This window comes from Pyrus communis, chromosome 2 (assembly GCF_041283825.1).
Source record: "Pyrus communis isolate YQ-2024b chromosome 2, ASM4128382v1, whole genome shotgun sequence".
Taxonomy (NCBI): domain Eukaryota; kingdom Viridiplantae; phylum Streptophyta; class Magnoliopsida; order Rosales; family Rosaceae; genus Pyrus; species Pyrus communis.
Genome location: NC_142566.1, coordinates 17,905,720 through 17,925,393, shown reverse-complemented (window position 1 = coordinate 17,925,393; position 19,674 = coordinate 17,905,720). Strand labels below are relative to the sequence as shown.

General features: G+C 38.3%; 4 protein-coding genes across 6 annotated transcripts; 2 read left to right on the top strand and 2 right to left on the bottom strand.

Moving 5' to 3' along the window:
- Positions 1-1,609: 1,609 nt before the first annotated feature.
- On the bottom strand, positions 1,610-4,617 carry LOC148698674 (uncharacterized). The gene is given in 1 exon segment (XM_088685112.1): positions 1,610-4,617. A coding segment is annotated over 1 exon segment (1,041 nt). The 5' UTR covers positions 3,391-4,617; the 3' UTR covers positions 1,610-2,349.
- A 710-nt stretch (positions 4,618-5,327) lies between these two features.
- On the top strand, positions 5,328-12,143 carry LOC137746721 (U-box domain-containing protein 4). Its single transcript, XM_068486723.2, has 5 exons — positions 5,328-5,567; positions 8,223-8,503; positions 9,287-9,403; positions 9,653-11,695; positions 11,793-12,143. The coding sequence occupies exons 2-5, from the start codon at positions 8,228-8,230 to the stop codon at positions 11,850-11,852; spliced, it is 2,496 nt and encodes an 831-aa protein (XP_068342824.2). The 5' UTR covers positions 5,328-5,567; positions 8,223-8,227; the 3' UTR covers positions 11,853-12,143.
- A 136-nt stretch (positions 12,144-12,279) lies between these two features.
- On the bottom strand, positions 12,280-18,950 carry LOC137746723 (protein DWD HYPERSENSITIVE TO UV-B 1). 3 transcript variants are annotated; one of them, XM_068486724.2, is made up of 11 exons: positions 18,790-18,950; positions 18,122-18,188; positions 17,743-17,996; positions 17,167-17,500; positions 16,406-17,053; positions 15,837-16,277; positions 15,412-15,606; positions 15,283-15,339; positions 15,046-15,108; positions 14,867-14,964; positions 12,280-14,540 (listed from the first exon to the last, which is right to left on the bottom strand). In XM_068486724.2, the coding sequence occupies exons 1-10, from the start codon at positions 18,813-18,815 to the stop codon at positions 14,881-14,883; spliced, it is 2,169 nt and encodes a 722-aa protein (XP_068342825.2). In that variant the 5' UTR covers positions 18,816-18,950; the 3' UTR covers positions 12,280-14,540; positions 14,867-14,880. The 3 variants fall into 3 exon arrangements, with proteins under 3 accessions (XP_068342825.2, XP_088541233.1, XP_088541234.1); XM_088685107.1 differs by lacking the exon at positions 15,046-15,108 and having other exon boundaries at positions 14,867-15,006; positions 18,790-18,945; XM_088685108.1 differs by lacking the exons at positions 18,122-18,188; positions 18,790-18,950 and having other exon boundaries at positions 17,739-17,908.
- On the top strand, positions 12,690-14,681 carry LOC137746724 (U-box domain-containing protein 4-like). Its single transcript, XM_068486725.2, has 2 exons — positions 12,690-13,580; positions 13,728-14,681. Exons 1-2 carry the CDS (start codon positions 12,690-12,692, stop codon positions 13,782-13,784), a joined length of 948 nt encoding a protein of 315 aa, XP_068342826.2. The 3' UTR covers positions 13,785-14,681.
- Positions 18,951-19,674: the final 724 nt, after the last annotated feature.

Sequence of the window (19,674 nt, the reverse complement as noted above, 5' to 3'; positions counted from 1 at the left end):
TAATTGAGTTACAAATTATTACGATCACTTCATATCATAATTTAACAAAACGAAAAAAAAAAAACATAAAATGAAATTCAAATTAAATCATCTCTTAAACGTTCCCCATCTTGTATTTTTAGTTAAAACTTTTATGTTTACATGATATGTTTAATTTGATATTTGAGCTAGGGTGGTATTGGTAGATTACCGTATCAAAATCCATGTACCAATTATCATACCAAACTTTTGGTATGACAAAATCTATTACCATTTCCGTGCTAAACTTTCGGTATACCGAATTTTGGCATGCCAAATAGTTTGGTTGGCATGGTATGGTAATGATAATTACCATTTTGTTTTGGGCCAAATTTTTTTTCCCAACCCAATTCAAGGCCCAAATGTGTTTCGGCCACTCCCTTTGCGTTTTTAAAACTTTTTTTATTTAATTATGAGAATTTTATAGAGATTCATTTAAGAAACAAGAAGTAAATAATGGAAGCATTGCTGAAAGAACCCAATATCCCTAAAAAAATAGTACAGAGATTCCTAAATTTCATCTCTACGTTAAAATTTTACAAAAATTAACTTGATAGACCAAGCTAGGTAGAAAGACATCACAATTTGATGAAGGAGAAGATGAGATGGACTCCGAAGAGAGAGAGTTGCCGAAACTGGAGCAACAAAAGATGAAGTCGGTGGCTAGATGAGTGAAAAATGAAGAGTTGCAGCGCAAGAAGGCTTAGGTTTTTTTCATTGGGAAAGTAGAGGTTAGAGGGTGAGATGTTTGGATAAATGACGAGGAAAAAAATATGAAGTGCATATATAATGATAATAATACCTAATTATATATAAATGATATAATATTAATAGTAGTGGTACGATACGGTACAATATGGTATACCGTTAGTAATGATTTTGAATACCATTACCGTACCAAAAATGTATGGTACGGTACAAATACCGTACTATTACCAATGATACAAATTTTTTGGCATAACTTTGGTATCGTACAGTTGGTATGGTAAATAATGTGTAATCGTCTTTAGAAAATAATTCCTATAAGGAAATGACTTATATGCCTTAATTCTTTTTTCTCTCGCCACTTTTGTTTTTGGGTTCTTCTATTCCGTTTTTGAAAATTTGCCAATAATTTCATCTAGATTTTGTTCAAATTGATTAAAAAGCCCCTTTGTGGTGAAATTTGGTGTTCGAATATGTGGAGTTCTGTTCAAATTGATCATTTATATACATTAAACAAATCCACAATTTAGGAAGAACAATAACAATGCACCCAAACTAAAGGAAATAGAAATAAGGGAAAAAAAAAAAAAACCTTACCAGTTAAGGATAGTTTTGCAATTTTAAGTTTTCTTAAAACGATTTTCTATTTCCTTTTTTGGATTTGACAAAATGGTTTGTTTCTAAAAACAATTTCCAAAACAAAAAAAATTGTAAACGGTACCGGCCGCCGGCGTAAGAGGAAAATCGGCCCTTCTAGCGGCTATCGAATTTCAGTCAAAGAAAATTCGTCACTGGCAAATAGTAAAAAAAAATAATCATAAATTAAATTTCATTTATTTTTACTCTACATCTTTCATAATTGCATAGAGAGATAGGTAACAGAACATGAGAACAGTAATACAATTTCATTCACTTATTTCCAATTGCCACAACCTGCTATTTATCTTATAACTACTAACAACCATTTACACATGTCATCATCTTATTAAGCCATTTGGCAGTATCCTATCAATACCCCCCCTCCCCTTTTTAAAACAAATCTTACAAAGTAAGATTACAATTGAACTAAGACTGTCACAGATTTTCAATCTCAGGAAACTTCATCTTTAGTTCATGATATAGTTCCCAGGTTGCATCAACCTTGGAATGGTTCTGCCATCCACAATACACCCTCCCAAAAAATGAGCAATGGTATTGACCAAATCATTTGCCACTGAAACACTACACGCATTTTCTAGCTTTAGCATGTACTTTGCACCAATGAAAGCTAACATCCAACTTCCTCTGCTCAGCATCATCTTTACTAAGATGGTAAAGAATAACAACATCTCTCATTATCATAAATCTTCCACCTGTTAATAAACTAGACATGAAAGTTGTATCGTAGATCCAAGACACCTTTTAGTACCATATGAGAAATATACGAAGCTGTAAGAGCATGATACAAGACACCTTGCAGTTCGTCAGAACCCAAGTTGACAGTAACCATATATTCACTGTCAAATTTCCCATCAATGTTTCCCATGATTGAAGAGCCAAGTTGCACCTCTGCACTTTCCTGACCTGGAAACTGGATTCTACTCGTACCTTCCTCTATGGTGGCTGACCTATTAAAAAGGTCCTTGCTTACAGGTTCAAGCATTGGGATGTTAAAACTGCTTCATGGAGATAATAGGCCTGCTCAAAGTGATACAATAAAGACAAATAGTACTTCCGTAAGACAAACGAAGCATTGGTAATTATTGTTGGAATATTGAAGGCCACAATCACTTCCTTCCATTTGTGATCTCTAATCACCTTGTCAAGCCCACCACGAGATGCGAGTTCAACAAAAAGGAGATGTAGATCCAGAGATTTTCCTCCAACAGTAGGAATCCTGAATTTTGAGCCACCACCCTTATCCCAAATGCCCTTGCACTAGTCACGATCGAGAACAACACATCAACCATTTCTAAATCTGGAGAGAGTGAACTTTCTTTCATGTTTTCTATTCTTGTCCATACAAGCTTCTAAATGATGCAATCCCAAATTACCAACATCCTCCCCATCAATGATCATGGAAGAATCAAAACTCACCTCACATTTGATCACCTTGGAACAATCAAAACCAAGAACACAATCTTTATTCTTGGACTTCGAGTTGATGAGCCTTTGACTAATTGTTCCACCCTTGTCACAAATTCCCTTGCAATAGTAGCTCATGGAACAATTGATAACAACACAGAAACATGAGTCCTCACAGCTTACCAATAAATCCATTGACTCAAAAATGGAGAGAAACTTGGTACCACCTTTATCACGAATGCCTGCATGGTAGCCAAGTTTAATATCAAGAATGTAACCTGAGTTCAACATTTTGTCAAACAGGCAGAGTGCAGGAGACCCAGACAATTCTATTTTCTTAAAACCAACATTGGAAACATGAATTTCCAAAATAAAAACTTGGGATTTGCCATTCTTACAATCAGATTCAAGAACAATCGCTGATTTTGAATGAAAGAGCCTTGGAATAGTTGTTCTGCTTTTGTCACGAGTGAATTCATGGAAGCCAAGCTTCAAAGAAACAATTTTGACTGTTTGCTGCATTCCAACAAACACATAGTGGGCATACATTCCAACCCATTGTTTTTGGCATTCATTCTCAAGAATTGATGGCTGCGCTTTCATAAACTGATATAAACCCACTGCTGTTATCTTGGATTTATCATTTATCTTATCACCAAAATTTGAAGCAACCAATTCAATATCGTGTCGAAGATCCGTAGTACCATTTGCAAAAATTCAACATTACAAACAATAAATTTAGAATCGTAAACATCTACGACCTGAAATTTGGAAGTAAAATGCCCAATAATAAGTGTACCTTCCGAGTCAGAAATCGGCATATAATAGCCTAATTGAAGAACACCAATATGTGTTGAGTGTCGTAATTCATCAAACACATTGTGGTCCAAGTGAACACCTACTACTTCTGCTGGAATTAACATTTGTTTCGCATCAAGAATGAAACCCACATCAAAACGGATCAAAAAATCTATAAGAATTCCATCAGACATAGAAAAATCAGGAGGCTTGAATCTTTCTTTGATAGAACCAACCCTTTCGTATCCATGACCTGTGCAATTCGACTTTTGCACATTGGATACAAAGAATGCAGAACCCAGAATGCAAGTAGAATCAAGAAGTAGCCTTGTTGTTGGTAGCAAGCCAATAATTGGTACAGAGGCTTCGCGTTGCTTGTCGTTGTGATGTTTGTTGCGAACCTTCTTGAATTTCTTCAATGTTGGTCGTAAACAAGAAAGACTTTTGGGCTTGTATATTGGATGGAACTAAGACAAGAATTCATCTACTTTCTCTCGGGCTTGAATCTTTTCCTCGTGGAAAGATTGAAGCTTGAGAACGACTTGATTCGATTTCACAAGAGAGATGGGAGATGTCATGTTCATGAACAACTGATGCGTTGGTGTAGCTGCATAAGATTCACCACCATATTTCAAACCACCATTGTAGCGCACCATAAGGGATTGAAGCTAATGAATGATCAAATCTCGCGCTTGAAGTTGATGAAGAATCGAATTCTGTGTTGACTTGAGTTCCTCCTGTGTAGCCTAGAATTCATCGATCTTGGATTCGAGGTTTGAAACCCTTGACTCCATGGTTCTTCGCGATGCTTTCTAAGTTATACAAAAGAAAGGATTGAGGGGATGAACGACTAGCTCTGATACCAATTATTAGAACCCTACTCTACATCTTCCAAAATTGCACAAAGAGATAGGTAACAGAACATGAGAACAACAATACAATTTCATTCACTCATTTCCAATTGCTACAACTTGCTATTTATCTTCTAACTACTAACAACCATGTACACATGTCATCATCTTATTAAGCCACTTGGCAGTATCCTATCAATTTTTAATTACAAAAATGAATATATTGTAATGACGAGAATGTCCAGTCTCCAACTATGCAAACGAACCCTAGCAACTCCTCAATCGAACGGCCCACCACCGCCTACTGCCAAGACTTGGAATTCTCAGAGTTGCACTTGCTCTGGGGTAGTTGGGTCAAAAGGGCCGTGGTGGGTCGGTCGGATCCATGAGTGGTGGGCTGGGAAGGGAGTGAGGTTTTTGATTCAGGCAAGGGGGAAGATGATGGTGGGATTGGGCGGAGAGAATAGGTGGAAGGTGGGGATGTGGTCTGATTTGATATTTTAACCTTATGAGAGAGACGGAGAAAATAAACTATTTCTTTTATTTATTGCCAAAAAAAATTGAATAGTGGGACAATAAAAACTTGTAACCTCATGCAAATTTTTTCCAACCCGTGCAATTTTTTTTTTAACAAACGATATATCTATATTAAGAGGAAATATGGTGGGCTTAACCTTAAAATATGATTAGTAATAATTATTCAAATTCGTTTTTAGCAAAAATCAAACATAAAATTTCTTAATTAAAAATAAAGAAGAATGTTTATTGGATCATAGTTTTAAGTGACTGCAACCCATCTGTTTAATTAAAAAAATAAATAAATATTAGGAGCATCAGATCCTACGTAACAGTTTAGACGAACCCCAGAAATTGTACTATTACTATTATACTATATTCTTCAATTCCCAAACACAATAATAATATACTATAAAAAATTAATTAATTAAAAAGGTACAAAAACTCTCTCAAAAAAAAAAAAAAAAAAAAAAAAATCATCCAAGCAGGAGACTTGAGAAACTTCCAGTAGCTGTTCTCTCCAGGAGTGGGGTTTTGGAAAGGAAAAGGAGGAACAAGGATTGCCCAAAACGACGTTTCCCTGGCTGTATGCTTCTGCGTTTTGGCCGAATCCAGGTACAATTTTATCTGTTCATCTCTTCAGCTTGATCCAGCTAGGTTTTTTTTTTTTTTTTCTTAATTTGATCATTCTGCTTTGGTTGGACTGTGTTTTCGTTTCTGGCACTCAAATCGCTTTCTGGGTTTAATGCTTGTGTGCGAAATTTGAATTTTGCACATCAGAAATGTTTTTTTCTTCCCAATTTTCGAATTAGTGATTGTATGTGTGGTTTGGTTTTATAAGCCGAGACAGAGAAGACAGAAATGGGAATTGGTAATGTGTATTTGAGATGGATAAGTGGGGTAATTGAATTGGATTGGGTGGGTTTATGATTTTTGACTTTTGAGGTCTTTTGCATTTGGATCATAGTTATTAATTTGGGCAAGGCGTTATCAGAGGCGGGAAGCGGGAGGCTTGATTTAGATTTGTAGTCAGGAACTGTAACGAACTAATAAATTTCGAATAGGTGTCATTTCCAAAACGGATATGGGATTACGACAAAAGCCTGCCACCATCACGACATCCCCAACTTGCCACCAACACTGCAATCTCAGTCACCGCCATCCTTTCTCCACAGTCGTCGGCGCCCACTCTACTGTTATTGTCACCATCATTAAAACCACCTCTTGCATCACTGTCCCCAGCCTGACCTTGCCACCACCTTACTACTTGGACTATCACCAACATAAATCTCGTTGTTGTCACCGCTGACCATCACCTACATTACCACAGCTACCATCACTACCACTATTTTGTCGATTGCTAGTACCATAACGATAATCTTTAAGCTTTCTTTTTTAAATCCTATTATGCTTAATAAGTTACCCAAGCGAGAAATTCTACAATTTGAAATCCCATCTTTTTAAGTTTTTTTCATTTTGAAATTTAACCTCCCTCATCCAAATGCACCCGCATAATAGTTTGGTAAAAATAGAAGGAAACTCTTATCAACAAATAAGAACATGGAATTACGCAACAACCTGCAGTTAATCATTTTCAAATTTTACTTCTGTATTGTATGGTTGGAAAAAAGTTGGAGGACAAATAAGAGAGATAAGAGAAAGGACTGTTGGTGACAGACTAGTTTCATTTGTGGGTATGGAATGAGGAGGAGAGGGAAAATCAAAGTAGACACTTTTGGCCCATACGTGGCATTTCTTATCCACCGTTCCGACTGGAAAGGTAGAAGGAAAGAAGAGAACGCATATCGGAAAGAGATGTTCCTTTGACTATGCATATCGGAAAGAGATGTTCCTTCATGTTCAATAAAAAAGCTCAGATGAAAAGGATAGTAGGAAATTTGTCAGCATATTACTTCTGGGGAGAAATTATTTATTGTTTATGTCCCAAGGCAATTAATAATAAAGATTTAAATTTTCAATAATAGCTTTTAATTGCCCTTTTTTCATATTAGATATGGATCTCATGCTTGGAAGTTTATGGATCTCATAGTTGGAGTGTGGGGTTTTTATTTATTTATTTATTTGGCAGGGTTCAATAGCTGGGGTTTGATTTTTAAGATTTGAGTTTTATAACTTGATAGTGAGTGTTGATAGGTTTTGATTGGGTTTTGAGAATTCTTTTCTTCATTTTTGTGGTTTGGTTTGGTTTTTGAAGGATCAGAAATGAGAAAGATTGCTTCGGTGTGAAAGTTATATATTTATGGTGAATAAAGGTGCATCCATTCTTTCCTTGTTATTTGAAATCTGTTCGTAGGAAGGAGTACATTGAAGTTATACTTAGGACCATGTTCTTCATTAATATGATGATTTTGTTAAGAATCTGCCTGTTTCATCCCTTTAACAAAATGTTCCTTCCTAATCATATGCATCAGTTTAATCTCATGGAGGCACATGTCTTGAATGTCATGCCAGCAAGAACGATAGAAAAAAAATACAAGTGTGGGTTTTATACTAAGAAATCTTAAAACAAGATGGATTAGTGATTTTGTTAGGGTGTAAATTTTTTAAAACAAGTAAATATGCTGCAAGAAACACATTATAATGATTGTTGATAAGAATACATGAACATTATATGGGAGCTAAAGGCATTAGAAAATTTATAGTACCTGCCTATTCAAATATGTTCGAGGCTCTCTCCCTCTCTGAGCATGTGTGTTACAACTAGTAATTTGGCAATAATGCAATGGGGCAGAGAACTGACTTCAATTATCCCTTTAGAACAGAAATGTAAAAAAAATACATACATCTTTTATCTTCTTCAGTATTTAAATAATGAAAGACAGCTTCATTATATGTCTTGATGATCATAGCTCACTACATCTTCTCTACCCTTTGTGTAATTTCATATTATTTACACTTTAGCTGATTAGGTTACCTAAGTTATTAGGAACCATTGATGAATTATGATTGAGATTAAGCACATGTTTGACATCAATGATGTACAAATGCATTGATCAAGAGAACAGTGGAAACAGGGTAACCTGATAAAAATTTGCTAACTGTAAATCTGTATGAGTTCAGATAAATTAATTGATTCCAATTTTTATAAAGGTGACCACTTTTGAATGTAATTGCTCTGTGATATGGTCACTATTATTTTTGAAATATATAATAAGTTTGTTTTTCCATTACTTTTCAAGACTTTTTTTCTACTCCTTTCTGCTGCAAAGAGACTATTTATACTTATTATATGTTAAATTGTTGATGCAGCTGTGATGGAGATATCATTGTTCAAAGCACTTCTTAATAACATCTCCTCTTTTTTCCATTTATCATCTCATGACAACATAAACTTTGACCCGGTTTTGAAGTACTGCAAAAGAGCTGAAGAGATATTAAAATTGTTGAAGACTGTACTTGATGCCATTGCTGATTCTGAAATAGCTTCTTATGAACTGCTTAATAAGCCATTTGAAGAACTGGGTCAATATGTTGATGAGTTGAGGGAGCAAATTGAAGACTGGCAGCCATTGTTTAGTAAAGTCAAGCTTGTAAGTTACTTCTATTCAGTTGTGTTTTGTAGTTAGGATGAATGATGTATCTTAGGAAAATTTAAGGTAGATTTGACCTGTCATATTCATAATCTTCACTATAAGTTTCATCAATATTTTTTTTTTTTGGGTAAAGTGATTGGTACAAATTTGGTGATTCTCTTGTCTTGTTGCCATATCTGTTCTTCCATGTTTTTCAATACATGAATTTGAAACCGCATGTTTTGGGAGGATTATTAGTCTATATGGGTTGAAAGAAAATGGCTGATGAATTTGCATTGTGACATATACAGTAGCAATGGCGGTCTCTTCATTTTCTCATTTATCCTCCCATTTTTAAATCCTTGTCATCAGGTTTGCTGATTAGTCTTTTCTTCTAAAAGGATGTAAATTTTTCTTTAGAGAGTCTGAGGTTGCTTTAGAAATGTAAGAATTGGAAGCATGTGCAGCCCCAATTCTTAAATGGCCATTGCTAATTCTTTTTATTAGTGTAATTTAATGAATTTTACATTGCTTTTTTTGTTTTCCTGACGCCTCTTAGCTTTCTTTAGAGAGTCTAAGGTTGCTTTAGAAATGTAAGAATTGGAAGCATGTAAAGCCCTGGCTTTTACATGCAGCTCCATTGCTAATTCTTTTTATTAGTGTCATTTAATGAATTTTACATTGCTTTTTTTTTTTTTTTTTGTTTTCCTGTCGCCTCTTAGCTTTCATCAAGTTTGAAAGTATGGCATGGACTTAAAAAAAATTGTGTTTTATTTAAACATCTTATCCTATGACGTGTAGGTTCTTCAGGTTGAGTCATTGATATCAAAGATTTGGACTTCTGGCCTGGATATCTTTCAACTGTTGAAGACATCCCCGCAGCATCTTCCTGATGAATTGGGTTCAGCATCTCTTGAGGTAGCAAATGTGTTTATTTCTTACCTGTTCCATTCTGTTTCAGATAGAGCATAACACTAAGTTTCTTCAATTCATTGCTTATTAAAGTGCATTAGTTAGATGAGAAGCCATCCTTTAGCTGGTAAAATTATTAATGATCTTTCGAATGTGGAAGAAGCAATTTCTAGCGTTTTAGTGAACTTCTGATATGGGAAGAGTTTTAGATAAGTCCTTTTATGATGTCTGAGACGCACCATGTTTATTTTGCAGCACTGCATACAAAAATTTAAGCACATGGGATATGAACAAATGTCAACTGTCATTAAAGATGCTATAAACGATCAAGTGGAGGGTGTTGGACCAAGCTCAGAGATCCTAGTGAAAATTGCAGAGGGCCTTAGCTTGAGGTCCAACCAGGAGATTCTTATTGAGGCTGTAGCACTTGAAAAGTTGAAGGAAAATGCTGAACAATCTGAAAAGATTGAGGAAGCAGAGTATATTGAGCATCTGATATCCCTTGTTACCTGTATGCACGAGCGCCTTATTACGATAAAGCAATCCGAGAGCTGCAGCCCCGTTCCAATACCTGCTGATTTCTGCTGCCCCCTCTCTCTGGAGCTGATGACGGATCCAGTGATCGTGGCATCAGGTCAAACCTACGAGAGGACTTTCATCAAGAACTGGATCGGTCTTGGCCTCACTGTTTGTCCAAAGACACGGCAGACTTTGGCTCACACCAATTTGATACCCAATTACACTGTGAAGGCACTAATTGCAAATTGGTGCGAGTCAAACAATGTGAAACTGCCTGATCCCGCTAAGGCAGCACACCTTCTCGGGCAAGCAGAGCCTGGTGCACCAAAGGATTCATCTATTTTTCCTCATTCCAGGGTCAGTCAATCGATGCCACCTGAATCAACTCGGTCTACTGGTTCACCCTCGAAGAACTTGTTCTCATCTGGTCCTCTGTATCAGGAGAGAAGTTCTCCATTGCATCCTCGTTCTACATCAGAAGGTTCCTCGCCTGGTATAGTTGGAACTAGGCAGGATTTGGATATTGAAAGAATATCACTAGCAAATTCTGAAGACAGGTCTGCTAACTTAGAAGAAAGGAGTACAGATCTAGATAGCCAACACTCTATGTCACCATCTCGAGATGAACTTCCTAATTTTATTGAAGTTGAGCAGTCATCTCAAAGCCATAATAGAACCGCGTCAGCTTCCAGCGTACTTTCCAATGCCAATTGTAGTCAAGGAACTCCAGTCAATGGCAATGGGGCCTTACAGGTATCGACCAGTCTGTCAGGCTACAGCAGTGATGCTTCTGGGGAGTTGAAATCAGAACCACAAACTGTTGCTACCTTGGCCCCCCAACAGAGACAAACTGAGTCGCCAACCAGAATAGTAGAGGCAAGACCTCGAAACCAAATGTGGCGCCGACCATCTAGCTTAATCCCGAGGATAGTTTCTTCTCCACCTATTGAAACAAGACCTGACCTTTCTGAACTTGAAGCCCAAGTTCGTAACCTGGTTGAGGACTTGAAAAGCACTTCACTTGATACACAAAGAGAGGCAACATTTCAACTCCGGTTACTTGCCAAACATAATATGGATAATCGGATTGTTATTGCAAGTTGTGGGGCCATTGGCTTGTTGGTGGATTTGCTCCGCTCTGCAGATACAAGAGTTCAGGAGAATGCTGTCACAGCACTTCTTAACTTATCAATCAATGATAACAACAAAACTGCAATTGCTACTGCCAATGCAATTGAACCTCTGATTCATGTCCTTGAGACAGGGAGTGCAGAGGCCAAGGAGAACTCAGCTGCCACTCTCTTCAGCCTTTCGGTGATCGAGGACAACAAGGTTCGCATTGGAAGGTCAGGGGCTATCAGGCCTCTGGTTGATTTATTGGGGAATGGGAGTCCGAGAGGGAGGAAAGATGCAGCCACAGCTTTGTTTAATTTGTCAATTTTTCATGAGAATAAGGGTCGAATTGTTCAAGCTGGTGCTGTTAAGTACCTAGTGGAGTTGATGGACCCAGCGGCTGGAATGGTTGACAAGGCAGTTGCTGTTTTGGCTAATCTTTCAACAATTCCTGATGGGAGGACAGCAATTGGTCAGGAGGGTGGGATCCCTGTTCTTGTCGAGGTTGTTGAATTGGGTTCTGCAAGAGGGAAGGAAAATGCAGCTGCTGCTCTTTTACAGCTCTGCACAAACAGTAATCGATATTGCAGTCAGGTTCTCCAAGAAGGAGCTGTCCCACCATTAGTAGTATTGTCACAATCTGGCACCCCAAGGGCCAAAGAGAAGGTACCGGTGCTTCTTGTAATGTTTGCTTCTCTCACCCCCCAGTTTATTTAATTTTACGAATGATGTATTGAATATAGTGTTTCTGATTTTGTTGCAGGCGCAGACGCTCCTTAGCTACTTCAGAAACCATAGACAAGGTAATGCTGGTAGAGGATAATCGACATTGTTTGCTGTCAGCCGAGGTTTTGGTTCAGCTTCTATAGATGATGTGTAAATTGGTTGGTGCAAATAACGCGGTTAAAGGATTCATTGTGTGGATTTTAATGTGATTTGTAAAGAAGATGGAAAAACAAACGATTGATCGAAGATTTGTACGAGTCTGATTTGTAAAATACCTAACTCTGAATGTTGGAAGAAACATTCATACCTGTAAGTCTGGTGGTTGGACTGTTTAGGCAAGATGATGATGACAAACGTGTAATTTGAAATTGTTGATGTTGTGCCTCCATTTGTCTCTGTCGGCAGCATAGACATTGATATATGACCTTGCGTGGTTTTAGTGATAGTTTCTGGGCGTTTGCGGAGTATATTGTGCGGCGGTTTTATTTATTTATTCATTTATTTCATCAGCAGGAGTGCGAAAATTAGAACTTGGGACATCTTTCAACATTGAGACCACATGTATTGTACATTAAAACATTAGTGGGGCAAAAATCAATGACCGGCAGAAATCACGTCTACTCCGTGCAAGAACAATCAACTTACGAATCGAAAGGTCCGATCCAACTTGCCCTAATCAACCTGCCCGCATAGCGTGGGTCCCCGAATTAGGGGTAGTGCTCCGCCCCACTAGCGTTGACGTAGGTCAAGTCCAAAGTCTTCAAATCCTTTAGGAAAACCAAACGACACGGGTGCAAGTAATTCCGTTCATCACAATTTCACAGTCCAAACTTTCAACTTTCTAAACGCGTTTGGTGTCTAATGTTGTCTCTTTCTTGAAGTCCACATTGGTGTATAAAAACTGAGGCCAACCAGATTGGCGGAGGCAACGAGAATGAGGAGGCGTCGAGCATCCGTGAGCCCTGTTCCCTCTCCTGCCGGCGAAACTATAGTAGACAACTCCGGATTGATTGAAGCCCGTGTTCGTGATCTTGTTGATGACTTGAATGGCACTTCTTCAGTTGAATCTCAAAGAGCTGCAACGTTTCAACTCCGTTTACTCGCCAGGCATGGCATGGAAAATCGGGTTGTTATTGCAAACTGTGGAGCCATTGGCTTCTTGGTGGATTTGCTTCAATCTGCAGACAACGGGGTTCAGGAAAATGCTGTCACAGCACTTCTTAACTTGTCCATCTATGGTCCCAACAAAACTGCAATAGCTAATACTGCCAATGCAATTGAACATCTGGTTCATGTCCTCGAGACAGGCAGTGCCGAGGCCAAGGAGAACTCCGCGGCCACTCTCTATAGCCTTTCGGTGCACGAGGAGGGCAACAGTGTTCGGATTGGAAGGTCCGGTGCTATTAGGCTTCTAGTTGATTTACTGAGGAATGGGACTCTTAGAGGGAAGAACGATGCAGCCTCGACCTTGTTTAGCTTGTCGAATTTTCGTGAAAACAAGCCCCGGATTGTTGAAGCGGGTGCTGTAAAGTACCTGGTGGAGTTGATGAACCCGGCAGTTGGAATGGTTGACAAGGCAGTTGCTATTCTGGCTAATCTTTCTACGATTCCTGAGGGGCGTACTGCGATTAGCCAAGAAGGCGGGATCCCTGGTCTGGTTGAAGTTCTCGAGTTGGGTTCTGCAAGAGGAAAGGAAAATGCAGTTGCGGCTCTTTTACAACTCTGCACAGATAGTAACAGACATTGCAATACGTTGCTTCGACAAGGAGCTCTTCCACCTTTAGTGGCACTCAACCAATCTGGCACCCCAAGGGCCATACAAAAGGTATGATTCCGCTGGATTAAATATTCGAGTAACAGTAACGATTTTCTCTATCCTCGTTTAGTCATCTGCACTCCAAACTGAATATTTTACACATTTGTTTGCACTCACAAGAGCATAGGGCTTACCAAAGTTTCGGTTTCCTTGCAGGCAAAGTTACTCCTCAGTCTCTTAGCTTCTTACATGAAAATGCACGGAAAAAAATAACTGCAGTGAGTCTAGTAACTATTTGCTGTAAAATTACAGCGTTGCCTTTACACAAACTCTGGTGACTCGAGATGGGTTGCATGTCGGTTCACAATTCCATCATTGCTTTCAAAAGAACAGATGGAACTATGTCTGTATATTCTTCAAGAATCAACAGCTACGGGACTCAGTTGTAACAAGGAAATCTCAGCCTTCCGTTGTATGATGTATCTGTCGTATATGAGAACAACCATGAAGTATGCTCTTGGAATTGTCAAAACCATCAGCAGGGGCATACTTATGCCTATCGGGGCTATCGTGGCTATTGTGGCTAGGCATCTCAAAAATATCAAAGGGGCTGACCCGACATGGTTCAATGTTCACAGAGGATTCCAAATGCTGGGCTTTGTTGGCAGGGTACGGGCGGGGAACTGGTATCTTTCTCGGTGCCATGTCTCTAGGGATTGAATATAAGGGCCATAGATGCATAGGCATAACACTGTTTGTTCTTGCTTGTATTCATTTGGCGGTAGCTTTTTCTTTGAGGCCGAAGAAGACAGATATGAGAAGGGGGTCTTCTGGATTTGTTTCACCATGCGGTAGGATACGCCACAATCATCATGAGTGTCATCAACATAATGAAAGGATTCAACATCTCAGAGCCGCCTAAGGAGTGGAAAACGCCGTATGTTGCCCTTATCATTGCTCTGGGAGGCACTGAAGTAGTCTTGGAGCTACTTAAGTTATGGTGCTTCATTTTGAGGAGAAGAAGTCAAGCTGCAGAACAAGAAATTAACAAAAGTGATGTAATACTAATAGTTTAAACCATAAGCATGTACTTTTTAAATTCTTTTTTATAAACTTTGTAATTTCAATTTCAATTGCACATTTGTTTCTATTACAGCGGATTTACTTTTCCATTGCCAGATTTCTTTTCAATAACTCACAAATTAAGCTGAACAATTGCAGAAGTATACATCCAAAATAAACTTGTACTCAAATTTTGGTTTGGTGTAAATCATCCGATGACAGATACGTTTATAGATATGCTCACAGAAAATATATTTGTGCTTGTATATACTCTATCCATCCATATGACATACCACAGAAATATATATCAACCTCCGAGACAGCAGGAAGGGTTAAAACATTGGCCAGAGGAATTCTCTTCTGAGTAGCAACTTGATCTAAGTAAATTGACCTGCGTAAATTCCAACGCAATTTTAGCCATCCCCTTTAAAACCTTCAAACAACACAAATGATGATGGCACATTAGCATTACCTTGATAATCTCCCACTTAGAGCTTGGACGTGTCGAGGTTGCTAATATACTCATGTGAAAATGCTATTTTCCCCAAAGTGAACACAATTAAAAAAAAAAACAAAGAAAGTAGCAATTTTGCATCAGTAGATTTCTAGTAACAGAGAAGATCCTAAACCCTTACGAAGAAAATCGTGCACAGCTAAGGATGACGCTATCAAAGAACTAACGATGCATCATATTTGCTGCACAACTTACCCTGAAAGGATCACCCCGTAAGGACTGCACAAATATTGAATTTCCTGACTCTGTACCCTGCAAAAGAGCAGTGGTGAGCATAAGTAGAAGCTTTGCAAATGAAAATACAAATGTCATCCAAAAGTTTACCTCCAAATGGACATCCCTCAGTCGCTTTCCAGTTTGAGCACAGCAAATGCGAACTATATTCTCATCACAACTCCCGCTGATAATATAGTCCCTTTCATTCAAGTAATATGAACGAGTATAATTATGAGAACTTCCCGTGGCAGCTATTTCAAAATTCATGTGAAGCCTCCCATCTACCGCCAAAAGTTGCTTAACCTGGAAAGTGACAACCCCATAAAAGTTAGCCTCTGGACTTCAAATTCGAAAAAACACCACAATTCAGTAGGATAAATGGAAAAGGAAAGCCTGAGTTGCACTTTTAACCATGGGATAGAAAATGACTTCCTACCTCAGAATTTGTAGGGGTAAAAGTTTGATCAAGTAGGATTGTATCTATTTTTTTCTACAAAAACAGACTGAAGTGCATTTTATTGGTATAGTTATACCTCATTGTCAACAGCTGAGACAAGCAAATAAAGGTCGTCGGGAGAAAAGCAAACCATCACGTTTCCTCTTGAGCTTGAAGCTGTATAGCAAGGCCGCATTGGATTCTGTCTCAAATCCCACATCTTCACATCATGGTCAAATGATGAAGTAGCAAACATATAAGGGGAATGGTGGGAAAATTTGGAAACATTGATTGGTTCTTGGTGAATATTAGTGAACAACTGTAAACGCTTTCCACTTGCTAGGTCATATAGAGCAAGACCTTTAGAGTAACTACTAGCAAGAAGCTGGTCATCAGTTGAATTTACATGAAGAGAAGTCAACTGCTCGAAATCGTCAAAAGTTGTAGCACTGGAGCTGCAGAAGGTGCCTGAAACTTCTCGTGACATGTAATTGATGTCAAACAACTTCAAGGAACCGTTATCTGAACCAGCAACAAGCTACTTGTTCAACACAAAAGGGATAAAAAGGGTAAGAAAATGCTACATTGACTAGGGGAGTAGAACCGCTTTTGCATTTAGTACATGTGCATTTGTATGTAAATTAATCCATTAAAGAGATCATATACCTTTGATGGATTTTTGTTGAGCCAACAAAGCCCCAAGACACTGCTCATTGCTCTTCCTACGGATGGGATATAACCAACTATTTTCTCGTTTTCATGGTTGAGAACAACTACTTCACCATCCAGGCTTCCGAAAACCATAAGACTGGGGTTTGATGGATGATACTCAAACTGCCTTGGACGAAGCTTCTTATTTTCGGCTTTAAATGAGTGGCTAAACTTAGACAGCGGATGTAAGAGTGGCCACATTGAAGACCCGATTTTGGCAGCGCAAAGGGACCTCAAGAAAAAATTCTGGCCATTTCGATAAGGATGCAGCTGTTTTGGCTTGAATGGTCTTTGGTATTGTATACCATTTGTTCCCATTTCACGCTTATGCAAAACGCTAACAACACTTTCTTTGTGATGTCTCTTGTAAGGTAAGTATTCAAAGTATTTTTCTGCAGTTGTCATGGCCAATTCCCTTTCGGTCTTTCTGATAGGAAAATTATCCAAAACTTCCAAACCAGGGAGCATTGAAATCATGTACTCCCGGTAATATTTCTCAAAGCATATGGGCGAGCGACAATGAGTTATATACTTTAATGTGATAGCCGCATTCTTCAGGTCTAGCTTACACACACTTACAAGGAACTCGTCTTTTTCTTGAACCTACAATTCGACAAAAGACCTATTAAAATAAACTAATAAATCCATCACCAACACAGAAATTTCATACTTTTGAATAATTAAGTGCATCAGTTGTAATCATGCTGTGTTCTTACCTCACTCTGTAAGTTGTGTTGTCCTTGTAAATTAGAACATGCCCCAGTGTCCTTGCAGCACAAACAACTTTGGAACCGTAATTCCACCAAAGACGGAAGTTTTGATAGAGCACCAGTTGTTGCCATGAGATTAGCAATTCTTGTCTCGCACATTGAGAGACGCATCAAATTAGGCATGCCAGAAAAACAGTCCTTCTGCAAACTAGCAAGTGAAGTACAAAAGTCCATACTGAGCGTATGCAGCCGCAAAAAGCTTCCAACCATGTTGAGTTTCTGGATATTAATAGACCTCAAGTTGAAGACTTGGCAAGCCAAGCAACCTTGTAAGAGATCCCTGGGGAGAATCCAAATCAATGGAACAAGTCAGAAACTTTCACACTCGTAAATTATTTCACAGATACGCAACGATTGGTTACAAAAGTTAAGTTACTTCCTAAACCAAGATATGCTTTCAAAATTCACCAAAAAAGGAAACATAAGTGAACTTTCCATTTTTATACTTCACCAGAAATGAATGTGAAAAATAGCCAAAAAATAAATTGTTCTCATGAATATGCATTGGAATTGCTTACAGACCACAGAAAATCATTCCCCAATGCCAAATCCTGGAGATCGACGACTCGAAGCTTTAGATTGACTGCATTTATCAAGGCCTTAACATTTGCTTTGCCCAAGTCACTATTGGATTCCAGAAATATGTCAACGGCATCAATGTCAGCAGAGTCACTTGACATAAGTAGGTTGGTTAGAGGCAAAATATCGGCATCCCTTAGCTGGTCTAAGGAAATCGCTATGCTACACTTTTCGTTGTTCGAACTCTGAATTTTGGCCTGAAAAATATCATAAGAATCATTGATATTAATATCTCGAAAAAGAAATTTGTTTTTACACTCAATTTCATATGATCAAAAGCATAACAGGTCAAAGTGAGAGCACATTCAAAATTTAAGAAGACCTGAGAAAACCATGATAGAATTGCTGAATTGGGTTGCACCTCGTGTTTTTTGCAAGAGTCATGGTACCTAGTGAGACCATAGAACAAGGGGAGTTAAATAAAATCCGTACTAAATAAATACATTACTAACAAAAAACAACATGCATCAAGCCACTAAACCAATGAAAGCTTCCACGTAAACCATGTTTCGTGTAAGCAATTAAGGGCCCGTTTGGTAACCATTTTGTTCATTCCTCCCTCCTCCCTCCCAGGCCCCCTTCCTCCACCTTTCTCATTCCCCGGGTTCCCCACTATCCAAGACAAAATAAAAGACTTGGAAACTAAAAACGAAACAGTTTATCAGACGAACCCTAAAACAACCGTATTTCCATATCTTTTGCATTAAGATAACACTGAATGATTCAATTTGGTTGAAGGCAATGCAACCTAGCTATACCAACAGAAAAATAAAAAGAGAAAATCTTTGTTCTAAATTCGTAAAAATAAGCATCTGGGTATCAACCAAAAAAGCATCACTCTCTCTGTAAACACAGAAACACAGAAATCTGAGGGTCTGCCAATAGTAGTTGGTAAATTAAAAAAAAGGGGTTTTTATCTCAGCATGCAGTTGGTCTTTCCTACTGCTAACAGAATAAAAAAATGCAAAAAAGCAGTAGCTGAAGGGATACCGAGCTTTTAAGCTGGAAACATCCATGGCTCCTTTCTTCTTCTTCTACTTCTTCTGGTTTTTCTGAGCGAAATGCAATGGTGAGAAGTGAAGTGCGAATGAAGAAATTAAAGGGAAACTTCTACCAAAGTACAAAAAGTATGGTGGGTTGAGCAAGTGTGAAACATGTGCCAAGGGGGACTGTGTACGGAATAATTGAGGTTGGCCCTTCAGAAATCAGAACCACATGTCGCGTAAATGAAACGAGATAAGCACAAGTGTTAACGTCAGTTCCTATCTGTCCAATACAAGATGGTCCAATATTAAAAAGCATGCATGCCGTGGCAATGTAATCTTCACCTTTACTTATAGGGTAAATTACATTTTACCACATCAAATTTAAAATCTACTGCAACTTTATACAACATCTTCAAAATATTTCATTATTATACTTCAAGTACTATTTTATTTCAATATAATACATTTGTTACATTTTTCATCTATTGATCCGTTAAGATCTAACGTGGTTACCATATTTGTGCACCACGTGGTTGCTAAATTTGTGCCACGTGGCAATTTTTTTATATATATATATATATATATATATACATTAAAAATATTATAAGAATTTACCCTATTTAAAAATAAAATAAAATAAAAACTGAAAACCCAGAAACCCAGTCTCCCCCCAACCAGCGGCGATCACCTCCCTCTCCTCCACTCTCTTCACCTCCCCTCCCATCCAAAAACTCACCCCATCCCACCCCACCCCCACGTCCCTGGCAAACCCCCACCCCACCTCCCCTTCCCACCCCATTTCCCATAAACCTTCATTCACCTTTTTCCCTCCTCTCTCTCTCTCTCTCTTTCTCTCTCTTTCTCTCTACTCCCAAGTTTCTCACTCTAC

Coding starts and splice junctions, on each gene's coding strand:
- LOC137746721 (XM_068486723.2), top strand. CDS start 8,228: ATGGAGATATCATTGTTCAAAGCACTTCTTAATAACATCTCCTCTTTT. Junction 8,504..9,286: donor TGTTTAGTAAAGTCAAGCTT/GTAAGTTACTTC, acceptor TATGACGTGTAG/GTTCTTCAGGTTGAGTCATT. Junction 11,696..11,792: donor CCCCAAGGGCCAAAGAGAAG/GTACCGGTGCTT, acceptor ATTTTGTTGCAG/GCGCAGACGCTCCTTAGCTA.
- LOC137746724 (XM_068486725.2), top strand. CDS start 12,690: ATGAGGAGGCGTCGAGCATCCGTGAGCCCTGTTCCCTCTCCTGCCGGC. Junction 13,581..13,727: donor CCCCAAGGGCCATACAAAAG/GTATGATTCCGC, acceptor GTTTCCTTGCAG/GCAAAGTTACTCCTCAGTCT.
- LOC137746723 (XM_068486724.2), bottom strand. CDS start 18,815: ATGGATGTTTCCAGCTTAAAAGCTCG. Junction 17,997..18,121: donor TTCTATCATGGTTTTCTCAG/GTCTTCTTAAAT, acceptor GATATTTTTCAG/GCCAAAATTCAGAGTTCGAA. Junction 16,278..16,405: donor TCAACAAAAATCCATCAAAG/GTATATGATCTC, acceptor TTGAACAAGTAG/CTTGTTGCTGGTTCAGATAA.